This window comes from Cinclus cinclus, chromosome 11 (genome assembly GCF_963662255.1).
Source record: "Cinclus cinclus chromosome 11, bCinCin1.1, whole genome shotgun sequence".
NCBI lineage: Eukaryota > Metazoa > Chordata > Aves > Passeriformes > Cinclidae > Cinclus > Cinclus cinclus.
The window spans coordinates 4,886,911-4,912,121 of NC_085056.1; the positions used below are offsets into that span (position 1 = coordinate 4,886,911).

The 25,211-nt window shown below is 39.2% G+C and overlaps 1 protein-coding gene across 1 annotated transcript in view; it reads right to left on the reverse strand.

Moving 5' to 3' along the window:
• Positions 1-25,211, reverse strand: part of CDYL2 (chromodomain Y like 2) — a 56,049-nt gene that overhangs the window by 12,246 nt on the left and 18,592 nt on the right. Inside the window, exons 2-3 of the mRNA XM_062500002.1 lie at positions 11,038-11,632; positions 2,653-2,870 (exon numbers count right to left, since the gene is read on the reverse strand). Of these exons, the coding sequence (XP_062355986.1) occupies positions 2,653-2,870; positions 11,038-11,632 (813 nt within the window). The remainder of the gene's footprint in view (positions 1-2,652; positions 2,871-11,037; positions 11,633-25,211) is intronic.

Consider the following 25,211-nt stretch of genomic DNA (forward strand, 5'->3'; position numbering starts at 1 on the left):
TCTTGTAAAAAATAAGAAAGAATTTCTATAGTGCCCTGAACATTTTTGTAGAAAATCTCAATTACTGAAGAGGCAGTGAGCCAACTTCAATCAGAGCAAAGGCTGCTGGAAAGAGCATTGGATCATTTCATGCTAAAATCACCTGCACAAATGGGGTTACCAGCAACACAGGATGAAGAGTCCCTAGACTCTGGTAGACTTTATATTTTTTTGTATAAATAAGTTCTTTGCTACTTTAATTAAATTGACATAAATAGCAGGAGCCAATGGTTGAACACAACTATTACATTGCATCTGAAGATTCCTATAAAGCACAAAGGGAAGCAGAGCTGTTGAGGGGTGAGAAGGATTTTGTGTGGATTTAAGTTTAGAAGTTTAAAATGACTGTTTACAGTGCACATCTTTTTTTTCTTTAACCTAGATGGCTGGGTATAACCAAGTCACTATTTAAGCACATCAAATAGACTTGTTCTGAATAAATGATTCATTTGCTATTTGGCAAACATAATTTACTGAATGTCTAATAAAGCTTGAAGTTAGCACTGCTTTACACAAAATGAAACACACTTTCTTCATTTCATAGGAATTGTGTGTTTGTATTTTGTATTCACTGAGGATAAAAGGCATCAAAACGGAAAATGCTCTAAACCTCCCTAAAACACTTTGTCAGTTTGTCTCACCTATGGCTATGGGTGACAAACTGCAGGGACAAGTCATTCAACACATTCCTCCTTTCAGTTCCTGAGGTTTTTGCTGTAATTGCCAGCAAGAATGTGAAATTGCCAGTCCTGGAGGTGCTGGATTTTGTGGTGTGAATGATCATGGGCAGCAGCCTGGACTGAGGCCAAAGAAGCCGTTTCATGTTTACAGCCATGAGTCTTCCAAGGGCAAGAGCCTGCGATTGCTCTTGGCCTGGATGAGGTTTGAACAGACAATCTCCATGTGGACAACTCAATACCTGATTAATTCCTGACCAGCCTGATCAGTAAAATGTTTTTTTAAAATGTATTTCCCGGTTTTCAAGTGAGCTTCAATAAAGGTTCTAGAATAGTCTGTGCTGGTGATGCAGGGCCGAGGACTGTTACATGCTTATCATTTATTCTTCCACAGAGGTGGGTTCCTGGCATATTGAAAACTTTTGAAGGATGAAATGGATTGGTTTGGCAGATCCAGAGAGTCTGAATTAATCCCCTGGTTAGAGCATCTGAACACTGCTGATGTGGAACAGCACAGCCAGCAATGTAAAGGTATGTCTGTTCTGACTGAACACAGCAAGTCCATGATTTCTTATTTTTTCAAGCCCTTGAGCTCCTTCATTTAAATTATCTGCACTGTCAATTAGTGGTAATTGAGACAGATATGGCGTGATGGATTTGATGCAATCTAATGCATTTTAAGGAATTAGTGTCAAAAGTGTTTGGTGTTCTGTGATAATTACCAAGCTAGTCCTTCTAAATATTAGATAGTTTAAAAACTAGAAGGTATAAATGTTGTATACCATCAGTTTTAGCCATTGAATATCACTCCATGTATTACTGCCCATGTGTACGTGTGCGTTGAAGAAGGGGACTCATCATACCTGCCTGTTATAAGTAATTGACTTCGAAGTTATTCATTTTCTTATTGAATAAAATGATTACTCAAAGCTACAATCTACTCTTCCCTCAGGTGGTGCTCAGACTGGTATTTCATACACTCTTATCTTGAAGTTGCTGTGTAGGACAGAGCTGTGATGGAGTGTCTGGGGGCAGAAAAGGCTGAGAGCTCCCCAGTGAGGGCAGCCCTTGGAGGAACTCTGCCTGCAGGGTGCTCAGATAGGCCAGGCTGGTGCTGGGAGGCATCTCCTGGTGTTCCCTCCCTGTTCATCAGGCCACTACTGCTGGTGTGGAACAGGGCTCAGGTGCGCTCTCTTCTCTCCAGGATACCCATGCTGATGCAAGCACTTATGGACACCCCTTTTCTTCTGACATGGGAATGGTATAACAGGGCATTGCAGCCACAGGGAATGGAAGGAAAAGCTCCTCAGCCCTTCCAGTGATCCATGTGTGTACTGGGGTAGTACAGGCTGCAAGTCCGAGACTGCCCTTGTGTGTATGTTTGGAACCAGGGAATTCATTTATATCTTTTATATATTGTATGACTCTATGCAATTCAGCTGAGCATAGAGTCCCTAATTGGTTAAGATTTCATAAATAAGGACTCATACAGTGATTCAGAAAAAAAGCAATTAGGGATCAAGATAGAATTTACAATGGCTGTTTCAGGATATAGACTGAAATTCTCTGTATACAACTACAGCACTATTTATATTAGTAAAAGGAAAGAGAGCAGATTTCTCCTAAGAACAGTAAATATCAGTAACTTCCATGTGTGAAAAGCTGCTTCACACAATTCCATGCTGGAAATACTGATTCTGCCATTCCTTTAATTACTTTTATTTTATGTTTCAGGCATGTGAATTAAAATTTAATTTCCATTGCATTCTTTTGGACAGGAATCCCAAGTGTGAAAAAGTTAGATAAGTCTGTACTCCAGATTTCTTTTCTAAGTTCATTAATTAGGGAGAAAAATCATAAAATTGAATTCAAGTGCAGTGTTTGCAAGATAACACATTAGGATGGCTTTCTCTGGCTTTTAGGGCTAAACACTTACCTCTGGGGTCAGTGCATTGTTCTCTGAAGTCTGACTTGACAGCAAAATATGTGTGAAGCCATCTTCTTTCCGGACCACAATGTCCCTGAAGCGGCAGTTACTTTCATTTTGTCTCACACTGTATCTCAGTCTCTTATCGAAGACATAATCTTTCTCTCCATCAAGTTTCCTTTTCACAGTGCTGTGTAGATTCAAGCTTCCATTGGCCAGAGAAGACCCTTGCACATGGAAAGAATCGAAGCACAATTACCTCTATACCATCAAAGAAATCGAGTGATACTCTCTATTAGCTTCCACAAAAATAAATAAATATAAAATAATAAGAAAAAATGAATAAAAAATGTGCCTGGCTATTCAAATGTGGCCTCAAGCCATTGTTCTTATTCTGTACTCCAACGTGCAGAACTTTTTGTTCTCTGATCAGACAACTTCTAGACCCAAGGAATGATGCCATTTTGGAGAGTATCCAGCAGTAGGGGAAAAAGAGAACTGTGAGAAGAAAGATATAATTCCTCCTTAAAAACAAGTAAGAGCAATAGTAAGTCAGTTTTAAAAGAGAGTTTATTCTGACTTACACTGTGCATGAACTGCAAACCATTTCTTTGCCGATGTCTACAGTGTTTCTGTAACAGGCAATAGATGATGATTGGTAAGTGCTGAGCAGGGCTGTTGAAGGAGCTTTACAAGTTTTGTATGCAATAATCCTTTACTAATTACAGATGTTTCACACTATTGCCATTAAAAATAAAGCAGAAACAGGTCGTTGAGGGACAGAGATTAAAGTCACTGGTTTTTGTTTATATAGATCCCAGCCCACAATGCACCATTTTAAAGAAAGGCCAAGAGTGAGCTGAATGAAAACACCTTTGTTTGTTCTGTTCTTTACTCCTGCCAAAGCTGACCTGTTCCAGCTCCTGGTTTCAAATAGCCAGGAATTTTTAAGGGGCAGACAACATGAGTATTAGAATATAGATTTAAATTTTACAGTTTATGTGACCACCATCCAAAAAAAATGCTCTGCTGGAAGAGAATTGAAGAGTGAATTCATGACAGATGACTCTAAACCAAAATCACTTACGCTCATTTTGGATTAGCTATGTTTCAGCCTGATGCTTGCGTAGGTAACTGATCTGTCTGACACCTCACAGTTGGCAGTGGCCTGTGGAATTGTTCACAGTGTGTGAAATCCTGTATGTGCACTGCAGTTAGGGATGGGATGTGAAAACACAGACAGCGTTCAGCGGGGTGTGACTGGGTCCAATGTGGGGTGTGCATGTGGGTACTCACACATCTGCTCATGGGGATCCACCTTTGTCCAGGAGCCTGTTGAGTCAATCTCAAGGAAAACTCTTTTGAGGAAACTCTTTTTTGTTGTTGAATTAAGAGACACCATCTGAAGCATTGCCTGGGTTATACTGAATAGAAGATTTACCTGGTGCAATGCAAACGTGGCCAAATTCCATTAAATCATCACTTAAAAAAATAACTGGAAACCAGAAGTGCTGGAAATTTGTTTTCTTGACAAAAATTATCTATAAGTGTAGAAATTACCATGTGCTTGAACTTTAAATGCTGCGAATAATTTCCTATGGCATGTTTCTGCTTTTTCCTAAGGTTTTTTTCTGACATGTATTCTTAAAACAGAAATTAAATTGTGAAATTACTAATAGAATACCACTGTCATTGGGAATAATGTACTGAAACTAATTAACTCTTTGACTGAGGCAGACTGTTAAATATTGCATTTTTATCTATCAGTGCTTAACCAGCAATAAGCTAATAAGTGGTGATTTCAAATTCCAAAAAAAGTGTAAAGAACTTACAAAATCAGAGGCACAAATGCCCATTGAATGGAAGGTGTGTCAGACTAACTGTACTGATTATCTGCCTAGTGTGGAAGATTATGCTACATCTATTTTAAATACAGATGGTAAGAGTATAGAATATCAATTCACTCAGATAATCCACCTCAACAAAAAGCCTCACAGTAATTTTTTTTGTTTGCTTTATTCTTCCTTATGTATTCAGTTTGTAAATGAATAAATGATGTAAGAAACTATAGATCTTATCACAGTATTTTAACTATCTGGATGCCAGCTGAAAGAAATTTAACCAGAGGAAAGATCTAAATTAAATATGAGAGAAATATAAATGAAAAAGTGCCATTTCCAAAAGTGGATCATTAACAGAAGATATAGTGAGTAGCTTGTTGTTTCCATGTCTCCAGTGCACCCCTGTAATCTTGTTTAATCCGATAAACTGGAGAAAATGATCAGCACACTCTAAAGACAACACCAATGTGGAACCAGGCCAGTTTAGCACTTCTGCTGCATGGAGGTGGTGGAGCTACTGAAGGTTTGCTCTGGAGCCACTGGAGCCATTGGGATTGTCCCTGCATGAGGGTCAGCAGTCAGCACCTGCTCAGTGCACACTAGGGGAGCAGCACCTGAGTATGTCAAGGTGAAAAATGACAGGCAAAAAGAGACATTCAAAGACTCAAAGCAATTTATATTCAACATGAAACGAATTAAGGATGTCACATATTAACTAATGAGGCTTTAGATACATCTAAGTGTGGTTTTCTGGCTTAATACTAAGTGAGTATTTGATGCTCAGTCTAAGTACAAAAATAAAACAGAATGGGAGAAAATACTCTTTACTGGGAATTTAATCAAATTATTACTTTGTATTAAATCACCAGTAGAACTTGTGGAATACCTAAGCCAACATTTGTAAGAATAGGCCAACATATATTTATAAGAAGTTTCAATATTTTTTAAAGGAACCTAAGATGTTCCCAGACCACTGCTACATGTAGTAATCCTCCTCCAAGAATGGCAGTAAAAGATGGCAGTAAAGGATGCTATTTAAGGAGAAAATGCAAGCTTGGTTGCTTTCTGTAGTCCTTTCCCATAGTATCAGCCTTAAGTGTTGCATAGGAATATGGGAGGGCTCATCCCTCCCGTTTCCTTCAGTGTTCGCTTGTGGACCTTTTCTGTGGACAGATTTCTCTAATCCCCTTCTGAGCTTGTTGATGCTGTCTGTCTCCACAGCTTCCTGTGGTATGAGTTGGAGAAGTTGGGTAACCACTACACAGAGAAGAATTTTCTTTGATCTGTGCTTTTTATCTGATGTTCCACCAGTTTCAGTGAGTGGTCCCTAGTTCTGCTATCGAGGGATTTCAGGAGCCACAGTTCTGCATTTAGTACATGTGAGGTCTTGATGATTTTGTAAACTTTGATCAAACTAAACCCCTCAGCCACCCCCTCTCCTAACTTAAGCCTCTTTTATTCCTGTAATCATCTTAATTTTAGCTGCCCGTCCCCGCATCTTCTACAGCACTCCACCACCACCAAAAGGTCTGGGACTGGGGCTCCATTCTACCAGGCATTGCAGAAAACATATTAGAAATTTATATTCTAAAAAGCTGAGGCAGACAGAGAGTGGGAGAGGAAAGTGAGGAAAGATTGCACTGACCCTCAGTGCTTTGTGGGACTTGGAGCTCCACATCTCCTTCCACTGTTTCTGCCCAGAGCTAGATGACACCTCAAGCTCCTGTTGCTTTCAGATACATCTTTACTGAGTGTTCCATCAGAGCCAGTTTAATGGTGCAGTCTCTGTGCCACCATTCACCACAGCAACCCCAGTACTGGTACAAGCAGCCACACCATGAACTGGCCTGGTGATCTGCTCTGGCTGAAAAGTAACCCTGCAAAACATGTTAATTTTCAAACAAAAATTTTCTACACTACAAAGTGTAGCCTGAAGAGTACAAAAAACTGGTGTAGTGGGAGGGATGGAAATAACAATCAGGGTGTCATGGGAAGGACAGTTGGACTGCTTTTTTATTAGCAGTATGTGTTTATGCTAAATGGAGAGGATGATGGAGCTGAGGCTTTAATTTTTCTAGGTGAAGTAAGCCATGCTTCCTCACTCTCCCTGGTAAAGCAGCTTGGCATTCCTCAGTCCTCCCAATAGCCTTTAACTGCCTCTTTTCTGTCTTTCTTGTTGGTAATGGTTAATACTCTGTATACTTAAAAGCTGCATTCTGTTGAAAATTTACTAATAATTTCAGACTTCTCCAGCTAAGGGAGCATCTGTAAGATATCTAAAAGCAATGAGGTTTTATACAAACTGAGAGAGCAAGCATGTTTGCTCATCTTTTACTGACAGCATTCTTTCAGAATAAATAAAACAGAATAAACTAAAAAAACCAAGAGGAAGCAATAACTAAGTCACAGAGAGTGTTTAAATCAAGGGCACCATGAGACTACTAAGATTTTTGTAATGGAGAAAAACAGTGGTTAGTGATACTTGACAGGCAGAAATTCTTCAGCAGATGGTACAGAAAAAGAGCGATGTAGAAAAAGGAAAGAGAAAATTAAAAGGGGATGTTTTTTGATTCTGTCAAGACAAAACAATCACTCACAATTACAATATCTGAAGAGAAACAGAAATGTGATAACAGAAGACAACAAATATCATCAGAAAGACCAGTACTGTTAACTCCTGGGAGCATCAGTGGATAGTCTTCCCAGAGTTTTTCAATATTTTCCAATTCGCAGACCCTTAACTAATTGTTAGTAAAGATTCTGCTCTCCTTATGGCAGGATGTGTAGAAGGTAGAAGACAATTTTTGGTATTAAAGATCTATCCCAACTTCCACAAGGTCCCAGGCCTCCACTGGGATGCAGTGAACATTTTGTGCACACACCTGTAGGTACATGCTCATCCTTCTGGGGTAAAGAGCTCCCTGATGGGAGTTTGTCTACAGGTTGAAGAAGAAACACTTGTACTCAAGTGGATTTATACACAAAACCAAACAGACTGGTGGAAGTTCATTCAAGGAGTCATCAAAAGCTGGTTTTCAAATAGCTGTTCTTTGTTTGAATAGAACTGGCATGGACAGACAAACAAAGTAGCTATTATTTGATTACTTCTAGTTTAAACATTACTGTCTATATTGCTTGGTTCAATGCACTGGTGGTTAAACACTATTATAATATAAAACAATACTGGTTCAGGTTGGTGGGGTTTGGAGACCTTCAAGCATAGGCCCACACTGGTAGCAGAGCTGGGCCTACAGCTGTGTTTTTAAATTGTAGGGAATTTTTGACTTTTCCAAATCTAGGCTTCATCTCAAGACAAACCTAACATTTCTGTACATATTTTCTGCGCAGTCTTCCACTTAGCTGTGAAATGAATCTGACATTCATTTGGGTTCCACACAGGCAATCTCAAAGCTGACATGCATGTCTGCTTCCTTGGCTTTGAACAGGGCTGCCCAGGAGCCACAGCTTCTGGGAGCCAAACCAGGTCCTCCAGGCTCCCTCTTTGTTCCACATCTAGTGTCTGCGAGCCCTGCGAGCGCTCATGGAGCGTGCCAGGCTTTCAACTTCCAGACTCAGTGGCAGACTGCCTGAAACCTCTGGCATAGCTGGCTGCCTCCAAGCTAAACGTGGGAGTCCTGCCAAGCAGACTGCCACACTGCTCCTGCTCCCCAGGGACACAGCCTTAGGACCTTGGCTCAGATTTGGAGAAAGTTTTGAAACCCAAGATGTTTCGAACAAAATTTCAGTTATTCAAGAAATTGGGCATTCTTCTCTGAAACTTTCTTCATTTGTAACTTGTAAAATTTCAGCCTGGTTTTATTGTGGCATCAATCCAAATTGAAGTGGGTTTCTGTGATAATAATGGGACACAGGGCAGAATCACACTGGCATCATCTGTGTGAGTGTGAACGCTCAGGGAGTTCAGGAAATTGGCTTGGTGAAGAGTAGTGGAAGTTTCTTCCACTTGACATTTCAGACCTCTGTATCAGGAAATACGGCTTCTCTCAAGCTCGCAGGACAATATTAAGAAAAAGCCTAGTGATTTGATATTGACCCTTCTTCACCAGTTTCTGTCTGCTCTTACTCTGGCATTCTCATCTCTCTTCTTTGTAGTTTTCTTCACTCTGCATGTGCTGGGTATCACACAGCAGGACTTGAGGCATTTCTGACCTTGGCAGTGCTGCTGAGTATGGGCTTTTCAGAAAAGAACCAGGCAGAGATTTAAAGATCTCTTACTTTTGCCTACAGAATGCAAGGGGAACAACATAACACAAGTGATGGATGTGGAGAATGCACAAGTTGTCATAAAGAACTGTTTGAAAGGAGCTGCAGAGATCAGCTCTTGGGCAGGAGAGAACGCCTGGGTGCTCAGGCAAAGCAGCTTTCCATTGAATGAGAGCTCTCTGACAGGGATTATTCTATAAGGGGTGCTGGAGGCCATTCCTTAGCTCTTATAGGGACAAAGGAGAGGCTCATTTGACCTTACAGTTCTTTGTGACCCTTTAGTTCTTCATTAAACAAAAGATTCTAAAACATGGGAATTAATAATTTCAAAAATACATTTTGTATCAGAACTTGTCCACAAATAACATAAAACAAACAACTGGAAAAACTTCATTAGAAACAGTAAAAAAACCACAAAAACTTTATGCACATCTGTAATCAGGTATGCAAATTGTCTTGAAGAAGCAGGTAACTTTTTAAGCATTCTAACATGCGCTCAAATTCTGCAAAATGCAAAGGCCAAAATACACTTTCAAGTGCTTTAACTTCAAATTTCATTGATATCATCAGGAAATAGTTATATATTTAAATCTGAGCATGCATTTTGCTGATTTGGGAGTTTTTAATAGCATATTTGATGCCTGGTTTGAAGGATCCCAGTAGCTATCACACATAGCCAGTAAGACTGAGCAAGGTCAGTTCCCCTTCCCAAATCAAGGAGCATTTGCCAAGTTGCCAGTAGAGTGGAAAATGGAAAGCAAGGTGATATAATTTATGTTGACTTCTGAAAAGTTTTTGGCAGGGCAATTCACCAGAAGCTGTTAAGGAAATGAGTACCATCATGGGCTATAGAAAGTAGCTAATAAAAATAAATAATTGGAACAAATGGTTATTTTTCATCATGTCAGGTTGGCTGTCCCAAGAACCTCCAGAAGGATTAGTTTATTTAATGTATGTATTAATGAACTGGGAAGAGAAATATGAGAGGAAAATTTGAAGGCAATACAAAATAAGTAGAGTGAAAACTAGGAAAGATTTTGAAGAGCTTCACTGAATCAAAATAAAAAGGTGAATTGGCAACAGTAAAGCAGATTAAATGCACAGTGAAAGGGATCATACATAAAGCTGTGTTCTAAATTAACTGTAACAAGGAAGGAAAAAAAAACCCTGAGAGCAACTGTGGATCACTCAATGAAAACCTTTATGCAGTGTGTAAGAGCAAAAAAAATAATTCTCCAAAGGCTATTGTCACTGTATCAGTAGGCAGTAGGAAATAATCTGGAACAGCTCCTGCTGTTTTTAAAAGGTATTAAACCACCCCCCACACCAATGGCACAAGAGGATTCTCAAAACTCTCAGGAATCAGTAAAGCCTTCCAGGTAGTAGGAAGGCTGAAAAGGCTGGGGCTGCCTACTGACTGACAGGACATCCTCCACTTCATCCCTTCATAGAGGGACAAGAGGCTATTCAATGAAATTAAAGGCCAACTCCCTCCCAACAAAACCCCAAATCCCAAAATCTGATCAAATAAAATGTGCATCTTATTGTTAACTCCTGGAAATTACTGTCCCAAAACACCACTGAGACTGGAAATTTTGTAGGATTAAAAACAAACCAAAAAGATTGGACAGATACAGATAATGAGAAGCTATTTAATTTCCAGTAAGATGAATAGTTTTTATAGAGCATATAAACCTTATTCTTTGAGAACTAACCCAGAGAGTAACTATGAGGATTAGAAAGAAATTTCTCCTATATCTTCTTGTTCACTTCAAGACTGTTTGTACCTTCCTCTAAAGTCTGTCTTAAGACTTTTGGTGTGTCCAGTTATTGTCAGAGATAAGGACCTGGTTGTTCTGAGTGTTCCTAACTATGACAAGAATTAATACTGAGAACTTGAATTTTATTCAGCCACATTTGCCAGGGCACTTTAGCAAGAGTGGTGTTAATTCGAAAATAATTCTGGTTTCTCTAGACCATTGGGTTTGAGCACACCTGAGTAGTGATTTGTTACGTGGTGATCCAGAAACCCAAAGTTGCAGCATTATACATGTCTCAGTTGTCATTCCTACTCCATGCCCTGTCCTCACTTCCCATAGGGATTTACACTGCAAAGGCACATAACACTGCTTCGTGTCACTCCATGGGAAAAGGAAAGAGAGAAGCCAGCTGATAAAAGTGTATAATATATAGGGAAAGTGTGGAACTTGTTTGTGTGCTTCTCACCACATCACTTGTGCGACAACAGTTTTTCCACGAGTGGGCCGTACGTGCAGTTGCCGCAATTAACACCCCCCTCCCGCACAGAGGAGTTGTTTAAATCACATACCAATTCCATTCACAACAGGGGAATTGTTACTGACTTCTAGCATGCTGGGCAAATTTTGTTCTCCTTCATGATCATTTAAATCCACGTTTTGCTGCTGTGAGCCATTCCCAAAATGTCTAGAATCTTTCTCATGGCTGCCATCTCCATTCTGCAGGCCATTATGTGGCTTTTTCAGTGGCATGATCTGTAAACCGCTGGGAGTAGTTCGGTAAGTCACAGTTTTAGCAGCCCTGTCATTTGCAGATCCTGGCTTTGCTGCATATCCTCGTTTCTGTTTTTGATGAGATGGATTAATTCTCTTCCTTTTGTGTGTTGTTCCTTTAGATTTCCCAGATTCAGAAGGTCTATGTGATATTTTCTCAACAGATGACCCTCGGCTTTCCCGCAGTAATTTTGGCGCGCTGGCCTGTTTCCCGTGCCTGGATCGCTTTTCTCTGGTAACGTGTAGTCTGTTGAACTCATCAATAAATTCCTCACAATGGAGTAGGTGATGTTCAGGTTCCCAGGTGTCTTCATTGCTCCCATAGCCTTTCCACCTGATGAGATATTCCCATTTGCCCTTCTTGTTCTTCCTTTTGTCTACAATCCGCTCTACCTAAAAGGAAGAAACAAAACTGTTACAAAGAATTCCCATGAACAGACCTGGCAGTACAGGAGTGAAATACAGAGCCCCAGTGGTGCTTTGACAGCAAGGCCACTGCCCCTTCTGAAAACATTAAAAGAGACATAAACACATCCTCAAATCTGATCTGGGCACTTGCAGTAGCTCCAATATGAAGAAGAAAGGGGGAGCCTGAAATCATTAATCAAAGCACAATTTCTTTGAAAATCTCGTTGCAAAATTAGACTATTGCTGTTACATTCCTCAGCTACCTCATTTCAAAAAGCCATGTAAAGCTTTTTTTGCTGCTTTGTTAGTTACTGATCATTCTCCTGAATCCACACATGTATTATGTCTCTGTAAGTTTCCCCAGTTTTCTTTTTGTCTTAAAACTACCTTGAACAGAGAACTGATGGCAACAAATTGCAGTATTTTACAGCAAAGATCTCATCTGCAGTAGTGTAAATTCACTTTGACGCTTTGGGAATGCAATATTTGAGTAAATGCACAAAATTTTAGAATGCACCAATTAAAAAATAAAATAGCAAACAAAGGGCATTAAGGCACACATGGAAGGAATCAATTTTCTCAGCCTGTGCTGGAGAATGTAATTGTAAGGAATATTTCTACACCAAGGGCTAAAGGACTGTATTAGGACTGCACCCTGAATGTGAATTAACAACATCATGACGCTGTGGAACCTGCATGCTGGTCAAGCCTCAAGCAGAGGGAGAATGCTGAGGAAAATCCAAACACACCAGTGGCAGCAAGCTGGGGTTATACTGCACCAAGTGAAATTCAGATCAAGTCATTAGGGAAAATGCTGTAATGGCAGTAGGATTTAAGTATTAGAATGATATTTGGTAATGTGGGGAAGGTGGGGTTTTTAGAACAAACAGTTTTTGTTATATATGTCTGCCTGAAAAGTCAATGCTGGAGGATCAGCTATGATAAGGAAACCTTCAAAGACTCTCCCAGGTTTTATTTTTTCATTCTTTCATTTTTAAATTTTGTTTTTAATATGTGGTTTATGAAGGATAAAGGTGCCGCTAATGAAAAAAAGTCATTACCATTAATCCAAAGCAGTATTGTTAGTTTAGAAGAATAAATAGTGGATAGATCATGTAACAGCTTTCATTGCTCTTCACAGAAAAATCATCTCATGTGAAGAACAACGGTGGAATCTGTATGGAGAATGTAACCTTGAAGAAGGGCAACTAAAGCAGTGTAAGTAATTGTTCACTTTAGGTCCCTTGTTAGAGCAAACCAGTGGATTAATTCTGTCTGTTCACTGTCTGAAACTGTACATTCATAGAAATCTTGGTGGGTTCCCCAAAGGAGTCTAAATGTAATTAGCAACTAAACATTATACTTCTATCTCTCTTCATTTACATGGGAACTGTGCTAAGATATCTGTCTCTGAGTCATAGTGGACACCTACCTACATCTCCAGGGCTGCCACTGCAGCATCCCAAACAGCTCCTTCCTATGCTCTGGCTTATCAAATATCTACACAGAACCACCTCAGAAGCAAAGCAAGGCATCCTCTTTACTCTGAATTTAGCACAGTCCCCTTCAGGATTGCTCAGAGAGGCAAAACAATTAACTGAAGCTTAGCCTGGGCAAGTTTGAAATTATTTGTCTGAAAAGAGGGAAAAGGCTTCACAAAATAAATGAACTGGCATTTTTTTTTCCCTCGTGTGGGATATGTAGCTTTCAATTGTCAAACTAATGGCAGATTTATTATGATCTTGTTAACTTTATAGAGAGCAGCTGTCCAAATTATCCTTGGCTTTAAAATACTTTCATCTTCCTATCAGGGACTATCCAGAAAAACTGTACATTGAACCGTGGAATTCTGTGTAGGCTGCCTGTGGATTTGTTACCTTAATTACTGCAGCTCACTATGCTAAAGAACAAAACGCATACATGTATGTCCTGGGGAAAAAATGAAATTGCTGCTGAACTCAGTAGACCACAGCTATCAGTCCTGGAGAGTCTGGGTTACTGCTCTTCTGTCTGTGCCAGACAAACAATACATGCATTCCCCTCCCTTTTAATTCAGGACTTTAGACTTGGAACACAAACTCTGTGTCAGGTTGGTGCTACCTGGGAGTTACTTGTCTGTGTTTTGAAGGATTGAACCAGCTTTTTTCCCCAACTTGCTCACTGAAGGAAGAACTTCAGAAAGGATGGACAAATGCCTCATCTTTTTCAGAATCACATAAAAATCCATCTCTCCACCCTTACCTTTTTCCACTCATGCACATATCCTTACACAGATAATCTTATTTTCACATTGTTGCTTTATGTGAAGAGGTTTTGTGGAGGGTGTTTTTTAATATGGAACACATTCAAGTATTTTGGCGATGAAGCATCCTGCATTTCAATTAGGAGGATAAAATGAGAAAATATGACTAGTCTTTGTTCCTGGGAAATAAAATAATGGCAATGGAGAATGTGATTAACCAGTTAAACACATCATGAAGGGAGAATAAAAGTATTTATGAAATTGGGTCAAATTTAATACAAAGTTTCTGAAAAAACATTCAGAAAGCAATTATATTTGGGAAAGTCTTAACTATTTCATTGCACCATTTTCAGGACAAAACTATCAATGTTCAAATTTAACTTACTAAAATAAAGAAGGACTAAATAAACTGAAGACAAAATGTTTTGTTTCTGGTCAGCCCTCTTCCGTTTATTGTTTTGTTGGGGAGAAAATGAAAAAATGTGGTTTAATCCAAAATTAGTTTGTTTTCCTTGATTTTTTTAGCTGAACCATAATACCCACTGGCTTGACTAATGATGAATAAAAAGTCTGAGTAGATACTTTCCTGTCCTCATTACTGCCTCATTGTTCACTGAATGCATCTGAGGGTAGCATTGAATATACCTGACCTCTCAACATGGTCCTTTTCTATCACAGGGCTTTAAGTTCTTTAATAATATTTATCCCCTTTAGAGTGCCACTGGGAAGGGCTTCAGTGGATGTATAAATATCAGGGTTTTAGCCACACCTGCTACTGTCTGTCTCATTTTCCTTCTATCCACAGTCCACAGTAACAACAAACATCACTACTTTGTTTTTTTAATGATGTGTATTTGTTTTAACAGGTACTATGTGAAATACTAATCTTTCTGTATTTAATTAAGGTTGCACAAATCATATCAGTTTTCTTAATGAGAAATAATTCTGTGACAGCTAGTGATTAATAGAAATAATACTTTAAATCCTCCCCTAGAATAAGCAATACATGTTTCTGATAATATGCAGAAAATATCTAGGGCTTCAGTGTCTGATTTTCCATTCTCCCCCTCAGTTCCATCTTTAATCAGAACTGAGCAAGGTGTCCAGAAGTGACCCTGGTAGTTAACAGTTGCCAAATCCATGATTTCACTATATTTGCTTTGGAAAACTAAGGAGTTAAATTTAATAAAAGTGCAATGGATAGAAACAAACTTTGTAGAGGTATCACGGATAAAAGATTGCAAGAAATGTCACATACCATCACTTCCCTGGATTCTCTCTCTCCCTGTCCCTGCTGGCTAATTCTGGATGAACTGAGGTTCTGATGTTACCATATAAATACTTTTAAAGAGAACAAACAGAATGAGAACATGGCATCTGTGCAAATGCATTTGCAACGCACTTTTTAGCTTCCAAGTAGCCTTAAACCTAGCTCTATATACAGCTGCACAAACTAGGATGCAAGTCATAAATAAGCCTTTAAAAATGTATCTGCATTCTATACTTCATGTGAAATGAAAAAAAATACATTAGTAAATTAAAGTACTAATATCTAGAGCTTCATAAACTTAAGTGTTTTGCTTATGTATGCAGAGTACAACAACCCCACCATCCTTCCTTCACAGAAAATTCTGGGTCAAAATCATTTAACTGCACTATTGTTTGATAAAAATAAATAAAAAAAATTAAATCTAGGCTAAATTTAAAAAGGATAATTCCTATGGAAAGGAAGTCAAAGCACAGCATACTCGTCTCAGTTCTGAAGAGCATATATAAAAATCCTTGTGCTCCCAGAAAACACCTTCTGGGAGATCAGTAAACTTCGAGAAAGGTTTGGAAGGTTGCATATCTTCTCAGTGATTTCCAAAATAAATACATGTCATCTTCTCTTTTTGCAATGCACATCCATGCAAGCAATTTAAACTGCAATCAGTGGTGTTCACATGGTCCCTGTTAGTGAACTCTTCAGAGCATCAGAGTGACTGCATGACAGACACTAGAAATATAGTTTCATTACTGTGTTTCATTATATCTTTCATCACATAGTTTCATTACTATGATTACAGGACTTGTACTGGTGTGTATGGGTTTTTTTTTTCATTGGAGGTCTTTGTCCCATGTTGTGCCTGAGGGTATTGGAAGGGTATTTGAAGAAAGTGCCAAGCAAAGAAAGGCAGTAAGATTTCTGAGAGAGATAAAGGCCATCTGATTCAACATGTTTGTCTTTTAAAAATTCACTATTGCCCTAACTTCCCCCATTTTGTTACCTTTGCTTTGAGAAACACTACATCTCATTAGCAGTAAATATTTTGCCTTCTTGTATTTGTAACTTATTTTTGGTTTTATTGTATTTGTATTTGATTTCACAAAATCTGGTAATTGGAGCATTTGTTTCAGATGTACAACAAATATGGCAACATATCTTCTGAAGCAGCCAGTACTCATGTTAGAAAAATAACACTGGAATGGCTGCTGGGACTCTATTCAGAATCTGACCCACAGAATAGGTCCAGCTATGCAACCTACTCATTACTAAAATTGTGTTGTTACCTGGAAGGTCAAAATGAAAATGAAGGGCTAGATAGTCTTAAAAATGAAAGGGAAGCCATACCTCACCAGAATTACTCTTAAGCAAAACATCAAATTACATCTTCCCAGGAAAACCAGTGAACACCCTGTTAATCTCAAAAGACACTGCTTTTTATTCAATTCCTTTATCTCTTTTTAAGCATATGCAGTTTTTATTTCCTGTTTTCCATTTTTCTTAGAATCAGAAGAGATCTTAAACTTAGTAGGGAACTCCTGGAACTTCTGCATTTTCACTGGGAAAAGCCTGGTATGGAAATCACTGCATTGGGTGTATGTGTCCTTCAACACAGACATGGGAAGACTCACAGCAGAACAAATAAAAATGCTCCAAGATCTGCTGCTGCTCCCTGTCCTGTACCTTTGATTTTCCCCTCCTGAGAGACAGTAACACTGCAGAGGCATCCTGCTATGAGATTCCATGGGTTGGGGTTTAGATGGAAAATCAGAAGTGCAATGCCATCAGCTGTGTTTACAGTAGTGGTGCAGCTATTTGAAGTTACTGCTCAGTTTGGTGTTTTCACATTCCTAACTTTTCTGGACCCAACACTTTTCCTGCAGAAGTACACTTTGTTAGTTACCTTCCGTGAGGAACATTTGTGTAAGGGGCCTTCTGGCAGAGGGAGTTTCCCTTCATTAGCAGCAGAGATCCAATGAAGCCCTGGCCGAGGGCCTGAACCAAGCACAGCTTCCATGAACACTCCTATCTTCAGTGACCTTATGCCAATTTTCTGGGAAGTCCCATCTTTCTGTGAAATTCAGTCTCACTGAAACTTAAATTCTGGTCTGGTCTCTGTTGTTCTTTTCCGACTCTCTTCAAACCTGTCCTTAGTGCTGCATCTCCAGTCCCACACTAGGGCCTTGGTTCCCCCTTGGTCCCATATGTTCCCTGCTGCTCACTCTACCTGTTTTCATAACCCTGTCCTCTCTTGTTTTGTTTCTAAATGATTTTTCCTGGTCAGAGCTTAAGAGTGCTCAAATCTCTCAGTCTGTTAAAGCCATTTCCCTCTCCCACTATAAATGTAAGGATGCAATCCGCATCACTTTCTTTTCTTAGGATATTGAAGTGTATGTGTATAAACTATACCTGTAGGGAAAGTGCCACAATCATTGTGGATTTTGGAACAAACAGGAATAACATACACAAGAATCTTGCACTGGAGGGAAGGTGTTTTTGTACAAACTGATACTGTACCCTAGAACAGGAAACTTGACAGATGACACAGGCATCAGAAAGAGACTTTTTGGTCAACCTGTGTAGTCCCTGTCATTGTAGGCAATTACATCATACAAACCCTTTCATATTGGACATGTTTGCGATACAGAACATATTTCTGTCCAGACTTATTGCTCATAGGTTGCACAGCAAACAGCTGTTCCTTCCCAAATGCATTCATTTTGTTGAAAATGTTTTAGGCTTTCATTTGGAAAGCAAGAGTGTTTTCAAAGTTGCAAGAGAAATGCAGGAAAAAAATCAAGATCCTTTAAGCAGCAGGTCAAGGTAATCTTGAGAATATTCTTTATATAGAGAAGAACAGGATTTTTTCCTTTGCAATCCAGGAGTGCATCCATATCATCAAAAACTGTTATGCAGTATGGGGGAGATCTCTTTGGATCTGTTCCTCCATAAATGGTTTAAATCCCTTTGACTTACAGATATTAATCATCACATACAACATATGTGGAAATCCAAAGAACATGGTGGTTTCTGTTTATTTTAAAGCACAGTGACACATTTTATTTGTCAAATCTCTCTTTTCTTTTGTACAGTAAATAAGTTTGTTACTGTATTTCAGTGGTGATAGTTGAAAGCAAGAAGCAGGACATTTCAGACTCTTGGTGTTTTATGCTAAAAAGTGGTCAGTTCTGAGCACACCCACAACAAACTTGCTGGCACAACTCATTTCTGCCAAATTCAATGGGATACTCCAGTTTCCTACTGTCTGAGAGCATGTGTGTGGGAAATGTGTTTAACAGCAAAGAAGGGTTCAGCACAACCTAGTATGGTTCTGATTCTGCCTATACTTCCTTTACAGTACTACAAGTCAGCACAGTTATTCCCTATTTACTTACATGCAAGAAAAATCTAAGTTGTGAATCCCTGGGATTTAAACCCTGAAGTTTTTAGCTTTTTATTTTAAAACAAGTTTCTAGGAACAGGAGCATGACTTGGAGAGACTTCTAAGCAAACCAGTGTTTATATGAACAGATCACTGTTCTCTCAGTAGAACTGCCTGGAATTCCTTAAAAATACTCATGTTTCCAAACAGATTTTGAAATGTGTAAGTAATATGCAAAAAAAAGAAAATATTACTATCACTAAAGGTAGTCAAGACTTTCTTCAACATTAAAACAACTCCAGAAATGCAGGAAGCAATTATTAATTTGCATTAAAATTTTACCTGAAATAATTAGAAAAAGATTAATGCTGTTTTCTTTTATAATCATTGGAAGTTTTTTCTCCTCTACCTTGTTCAGTTATGGCTTTTTGGGGTGTTTTTCGTACAGTTCACTCAGTATTTTTCTTCACCATATGGGCTTCATTCAGATTCAACTCCAGGCCAGGAACTTCAGTTCAACACTTTTACATCCATCCCAAAGCTTAGTCAGAAGTGAAGATTCCACATTAAAAAAATACAAAGGTTTAGCTATAATACAGCATAAACAAATATTTGAACTATTTGCTGTACTACCACTCAGTGAGTCATCGCTTTCCAAATGCTACTGGTATGACTGTCATAAAACAAACCACATGTTCTTGTGGGGTAGGTAGAAAAATATTTTCTCAGCCCTTTTACAGCAAAGTGGTAAACTTGAGCAAAGAGATGTGAAAGCCTCGGCTTTGGTGAGCCCTGCATCACTGGATGTGTCTATAGGTACTGAGGATTTGGGATTTCAGATGTTCAGAGAGGCTTTACCAACTGAAGAGAGAGGCTTGCTGGCTCTGCAAAGGTCACATGGCAAAGAGGAGACAGAGTTCAAGAGGGGGCTGCAAGGGGACACTGATCAGTCCAAGTGGCCATTGTATTAAAGGGCTCAAAGTGGATTTTATAGTGATATCTAAGGCAGGATAATGCAATAGTTTTGAAGAGATCTTCAAGGATTGAAATGACAGCTTGGTAAAAATGAAGGCTCTGGGCTGGAAAACAAGAGAAACGGACAATGAGATGTAGTTACTCCAAAATAAGGGATATAAACCAGCAGTTTTTGTGTGAAGAATCTCCAGTGGCAGTAGGTGTTTTGCAGCTCTTGCACACAGGGAGATATAACTATTTTTTAAATAATTGTCACGTCTTGGAAATTATATTCTCCAATTTAGTACTCCCACTGAAACCACCCTCTGTTTCCTCTCCAATTGGAGGCACAAAAGGGAAAGACCATGGGTTGAGATGCGAACAATTTACTGGAAACAACAACGAGATAAGAAACATTAACTGGAACAGCAAAATGAGGTACAGGAAAATAAGTAATTCACACAGAAATACTCCCTGTAAGTAAACAATACCAGACAGCTCCCACTACCACATTTTCTTGACTGGAAGAAACCCCCTCTCCCTGGAAGAGTCCCTTTCCCTGTCCCTGGCAATGATGCAAGGCGGTACAGAAGAACATCAGGAACCTGTCCATGCCCCTCCTGGCTACCACAAAAAATTAACCCTGTCCTGGCCAGAACCAGGAAAACAGCAATACATACAAGAGAAGCAAATCAAAAATAATCCCTAGCTGATGGGTCTGAATGTGAAGGAGGACAGTGATCTCTCCCCATCACTGACACAGAAGGGAGAAGGAAATGCAGAATTGTGTCTGTGTTATATGAGTGACTGGACAGGGATAGGTGATATGAAAAGGATAAATCATATATACACTTCATACTTTCTATCAAGACTAGAATAGGGGGCAACTGGTTTGGAATATCCATATAGCAAAAGTAGTAACAGTCAAATTTGTGAATAATACCATGCGGGGATAGGTTTTAAAGGGAAAGGGCTAAAAATAGATGACTTTGTACAATACAGAAGGATGAGGGGTGATCCTTTGAGTGAAAAGCTGAAGTAGCAGTTTGTAAAGTAGTGGGATAACAAGGGAAGAAAACTCATGAAACACAAAGGCTTCTTTCAGAAATCAGTAGAATTCTTCATCTTCTTGGTTACACAAATGAAGTTAATATGGTGGCAGAATATGGGAAAGAGCCAAAAAGAAAGGTAGAGCATAAAAAGGAATAAAGAAACATGCTTCAGGCAACTATAATGGCATGACAGGAACACAGAATATTACAACTAAGTATCCAGGATACCAGAGCAACATCACAGAAAAATGGCACAGAAGATTTCAAAAATTATCTGTGAAGGAGTAGTTTTCAAAAAGGAAGAATAATACATTGTTATCCCCTCAGAAATAGCATTCAGATGAGCAGGGTCAGTAGGCCAAGTTTTGGCCTCAATTATTGCATTGGTTTTCACTGCAGATTTAATTTGTGTTTGAGATTTGAATTCTGCCCAGTGTAAAACCAACTTCTTACTGGTGCTTGGAAGGAACAAACTACCTTAGGGACAGTAGGAAAGGCAGCTATGAAAGCTGTCAATGTTCATCAGACATCTTAAGTCATCTGAGAGTGCAGCTAATGAGAAATCTGCATTTAAAATATGGGGACAGTGCTCTAAACACGGAGGATGCAGGGTGCGAAAGCATATCCACTGATTTAACAGAAGTGTGCTTTGGAGCAATCAGCTGGGCTCTGAGGAGGCCGTTTGCTTCCAGGGTGGGTGAAAGGCACGGACAATCTGGGTTTGTCCCAGTGTCTGCAGTGAGTCAGGCTGACCACACCACACTGCATGGCACGCCTCTGGTCACACGCATTGCCTCTGCCAATGCAGAGTCCCCAGGAGCTGCCATCCCAGCCACTGATGGTGCTGCTGAGGAGACAACCACAGATTACCTGCTGTCCTCAGGCCCCACATCCCTTGTAAGCTGCCTCCGGCAACAGATGGACACCATTCCTTGATCTCACCGAGTCCTCTGTCAGCCCTGGTAATTCACTCAAGCCAAGGACTCGTTACCTGATGAATCCTGAGTTCTTTCAGGTCATCATGATTCCTGAGGATAAGGTTTCAGCCAAGCGTTGGCAGTACTTCCAGTCATAGGGGTTGCTCTAGACTGGAATCCATTACTCCTTTCAGGGAGGTCCTAAGGAACAACACTGGGGTTTCTCAGGTAGCAAGGTACAGACCCTGCCATCCTGCTCCAAGCACCTGCCAGATCACTCCAAGGATTCCTGTGGAAGCATGTGCACATCTCCATGCTGCAGCTACCTTCTGTTTCTTTTCAGAGATGGTGCAGACCCATCAAGCATCAGTGTGAGACTGGAACTCTGATGAAGCTGAGGAGCCATTTAGAAATGTCTGTGCTCGAAGCAGTATTGAATATGTGAGTAATGAATATATTACTGAGGAAATTTTCCATGTATTTGTTAGTCAGATTCCTAACTTGGCGGTTGTGTGAATACCTCAGCTGCTCCTGGATGCATCTGCAGCAATGATGTGGCAAAGGGCTTTGTTCCATGTCCCTCTGTAAAATAGGGCAATTACAGAATTATATTTTTATAAATGTAGGTTTTTCTGAGATTTATTCCCTACATTTGTCTCACTGGGACTGGGCTAGTGTATGTTCTTTCCGTGGCACTATGCCAGTCACAAACTGGAGCTGGGGAAGGCTGCAGCTGTCTGCTTGTTATTTATTGAGGGTTAGTGCAGAGACCAATGCACATTGGTGCTCCAACACCCAAACTGTTTTCCAGATACTTCATGAATGGAAGCTTAAATTCCCACTTTCGTATAACAAACCTTTGAGTTACATTTAATACTAAGATCCCACAAGCAAATGGTTTATGAGCTTACAAAAAAAGACTTTTAACTTCTAACTTCTTAACTTATGAATTGGACAGCTAATTAATCTGATTCTAATGAGTCAATAATAATCTTCTGCTGTCCTTACTGTCATGCCTAGCACAAACCATGTATGTATTCAAATATTGGGACAGATGTTCAGAGAGGCTGTGGAATATCCACCCTTAGAGATACTCAGAACTTGACTGATCCATACCCTGAGTAACCTAATTAAGTTGGTGCTGCCTTAAGCAAGGGTTGGATCAGATAATCTCCAAAAGTCCCTTCCAACCTGCATTATTCTATGATTCTGTAATACATTTTGCCTAAAATATTTACTAATAATTTACTAATTATTTTATTAATTCCTTTCTACTTAGAAAAGCATCTCCATTTGGAAAACTGAGTTTTGTGCACTCCGTGGAAGAGTATGTGTGTGTGTGTGAATTGACTCAATTAATCTGAGTTTAGATTCACCAGGCAGCTGGAAGGGAGCTTCCCACAAGCAGCTTTGAATTTCCAATTTTCTTTGACCTGGTACCATCAGGGTTTGTTGGCCTTCAGTCATACAGAAACATGAATCCAGTCTTTGAGATGTACAAAGTAAAGATGGGTTGGAAGACCAAGGTCAGCTGCTCACAGGGTTGAAAAGACTTTCTTAGTCATTAAATGGGTGTTTTTTAATACTGAGATACATTGTGAAGTAATTCCTCAGTGTCTTTTCAGTGTTTGAATAAACATTCAATATTCATGGTATAAGCACAACAAGGAATGTGCTAAGCTGGGGTGTGAACATACAACATGCTCCATGGCAACAGCTGTATATTTGCTCTTCGTTCAATATGATGGAATTAAAGACAGGGATAAGAGGGGTAAGTTGCTAAACCTTTGCCACAAAGCTAAGAGTAAATATGCTTATCAAAATATACTTGTGCTTCCTGTACCTGTCCTCGAAGTTTGTGCTGAGGTAGTAATAGAGTGAGTGTTCTGCAGGATAGGATGCTTAGATGGGGCTTCAAGGTCAGAGTTTGTGTTTCTACTCCTCGTTGCCATCTCAACTTTCTCTTTGTTTTTATGTGCCTCATCCAAAAAGAACACCCACTCTCATGAAATAATTTCAGACCTGGTATTGAAAATGGGAAAGGTGCATTAAAATAATTTCAACGCAGAGCAGTGTACAAAAAAACCCAAAAACTTTGGAGAAGCAGATCTGTTTTGAAGTGGAGAAAAAAAAAAAAAAAAAAAAAAGGGGGAAAAAATCCCAAGATTGACTTGTTCTGTATTATGTGCATTTTGTACTGGTGCTTGCTGCTTGCACCTCACAGTTTAGGAGCAGAATATGCAGCATAATGACCTGACAAAACCAAAAAACTTCCTGGCACACTTGGGAGGGGTAAGAAACTCACAAGAACAAACTGTGGGAAAAAGGCTACAGCTGGATTATATGGATCTGGAATAACATATGGAATTTCTGATCACACTTCAGCTGTTGTTTCTCTCCAAAGAGCACTTGTGTACAAAGGCATACACAGAAATAATATAATAGAAATAAACAATAACACCCATGATGGAGTGGTGCTATATTCTTAGTACCTCAGCAGAAATACTGATAAATACTGGGAAAAGTTTTGCTTTTATTATGCTTATAATGTATGATATGTGCTTATATGCTGTAGTCCAATGAAGAAACATAAATCTCACCCTTTTGGAATATTTTTAGGGCTAACAATTAATGTAAGGTATCTAGAAGAACTAATCTTGCCTTCTAGATAACAGGTAAATATTTCATGTTTTGAAGATTTCAACTTGATGTGCATGTTTAATTTTTAAATTTTAATTCCAAGGAAACAAGAAACTTTTGTGGTCATGCAAGAAGGATTTAAACTAACCAATTTGTTTTTAGATAATCAGAGGATTTCCCCAGAGAGTATATGCTTCCCCAATTATCACTCTGAAATGTTATTTTCATAGTCACAAAGCACCATGTAAACCTATCCCACTACATGGGTACTAATTATCACTACTGTTTTTTAGCAGCATTGCAGGTGGAGCTTAGAGTAGTGATCTCTTTCCTTTAATACATAGTGTGCCATAACGTTTGACTTGTTCTTGAAATAAAATGGTCAGAATATGTTAATCACAAAATCTAGTACAGAGTGTCTGTCAAAAAAAGTGCTAATGATTGCCCAGTGTGCCCCAAAGACAGAGATGTTAGTTTTGCTGTGCAAAAACTCTGTGTTATTCTGGAAAAGACCTTGCCCTTGGCTGCTGAATGTCACATGGACTGTGCAGTACAGGCAAAGGCAGCACAGGCAGCACCGGATGCTCTGGGATCTTTACAGTTCTTGCCTTGCTGATTCCATTAATGCAACAATCATAAATAGTTAGTACAGGTTTTAAAAGGCAACTTTGCACCTGTGAATTACTTCTAGAGGGAATCACAGCTATTTTATGATGTGTAAGGATAAACACTGGTTAAATGATACTGGGGAAAAATGGATGGAATAGTCTCCAGTTTCTCTCTAAATGGCTGGAAAGAGTCTTCCAAAGGTGACAGTAAGGGAGAAAAAATGTCTGAATCACCTGTACATCTCCTACATTTTGCTGGAAATGTTCCTTACTTAGATGAGCACTGTGAAGTGTTTCATAAATTCCCCTGATGGCCATAGAATATCAAATAATTTTTATTCAAGATAATCTGAATGTCTGAAATTTTTCTACTTTCAGTTGTTTGGTGATGTACTTTCTCATTTTTTAAACCCTTCATAATACCGTATGTATCAAAATGGACAGTCCTGTCCAAATTAATCAATAAGCTGCTTCAATTTTTTTAAGGGTCAAAAGTGCACTTTAT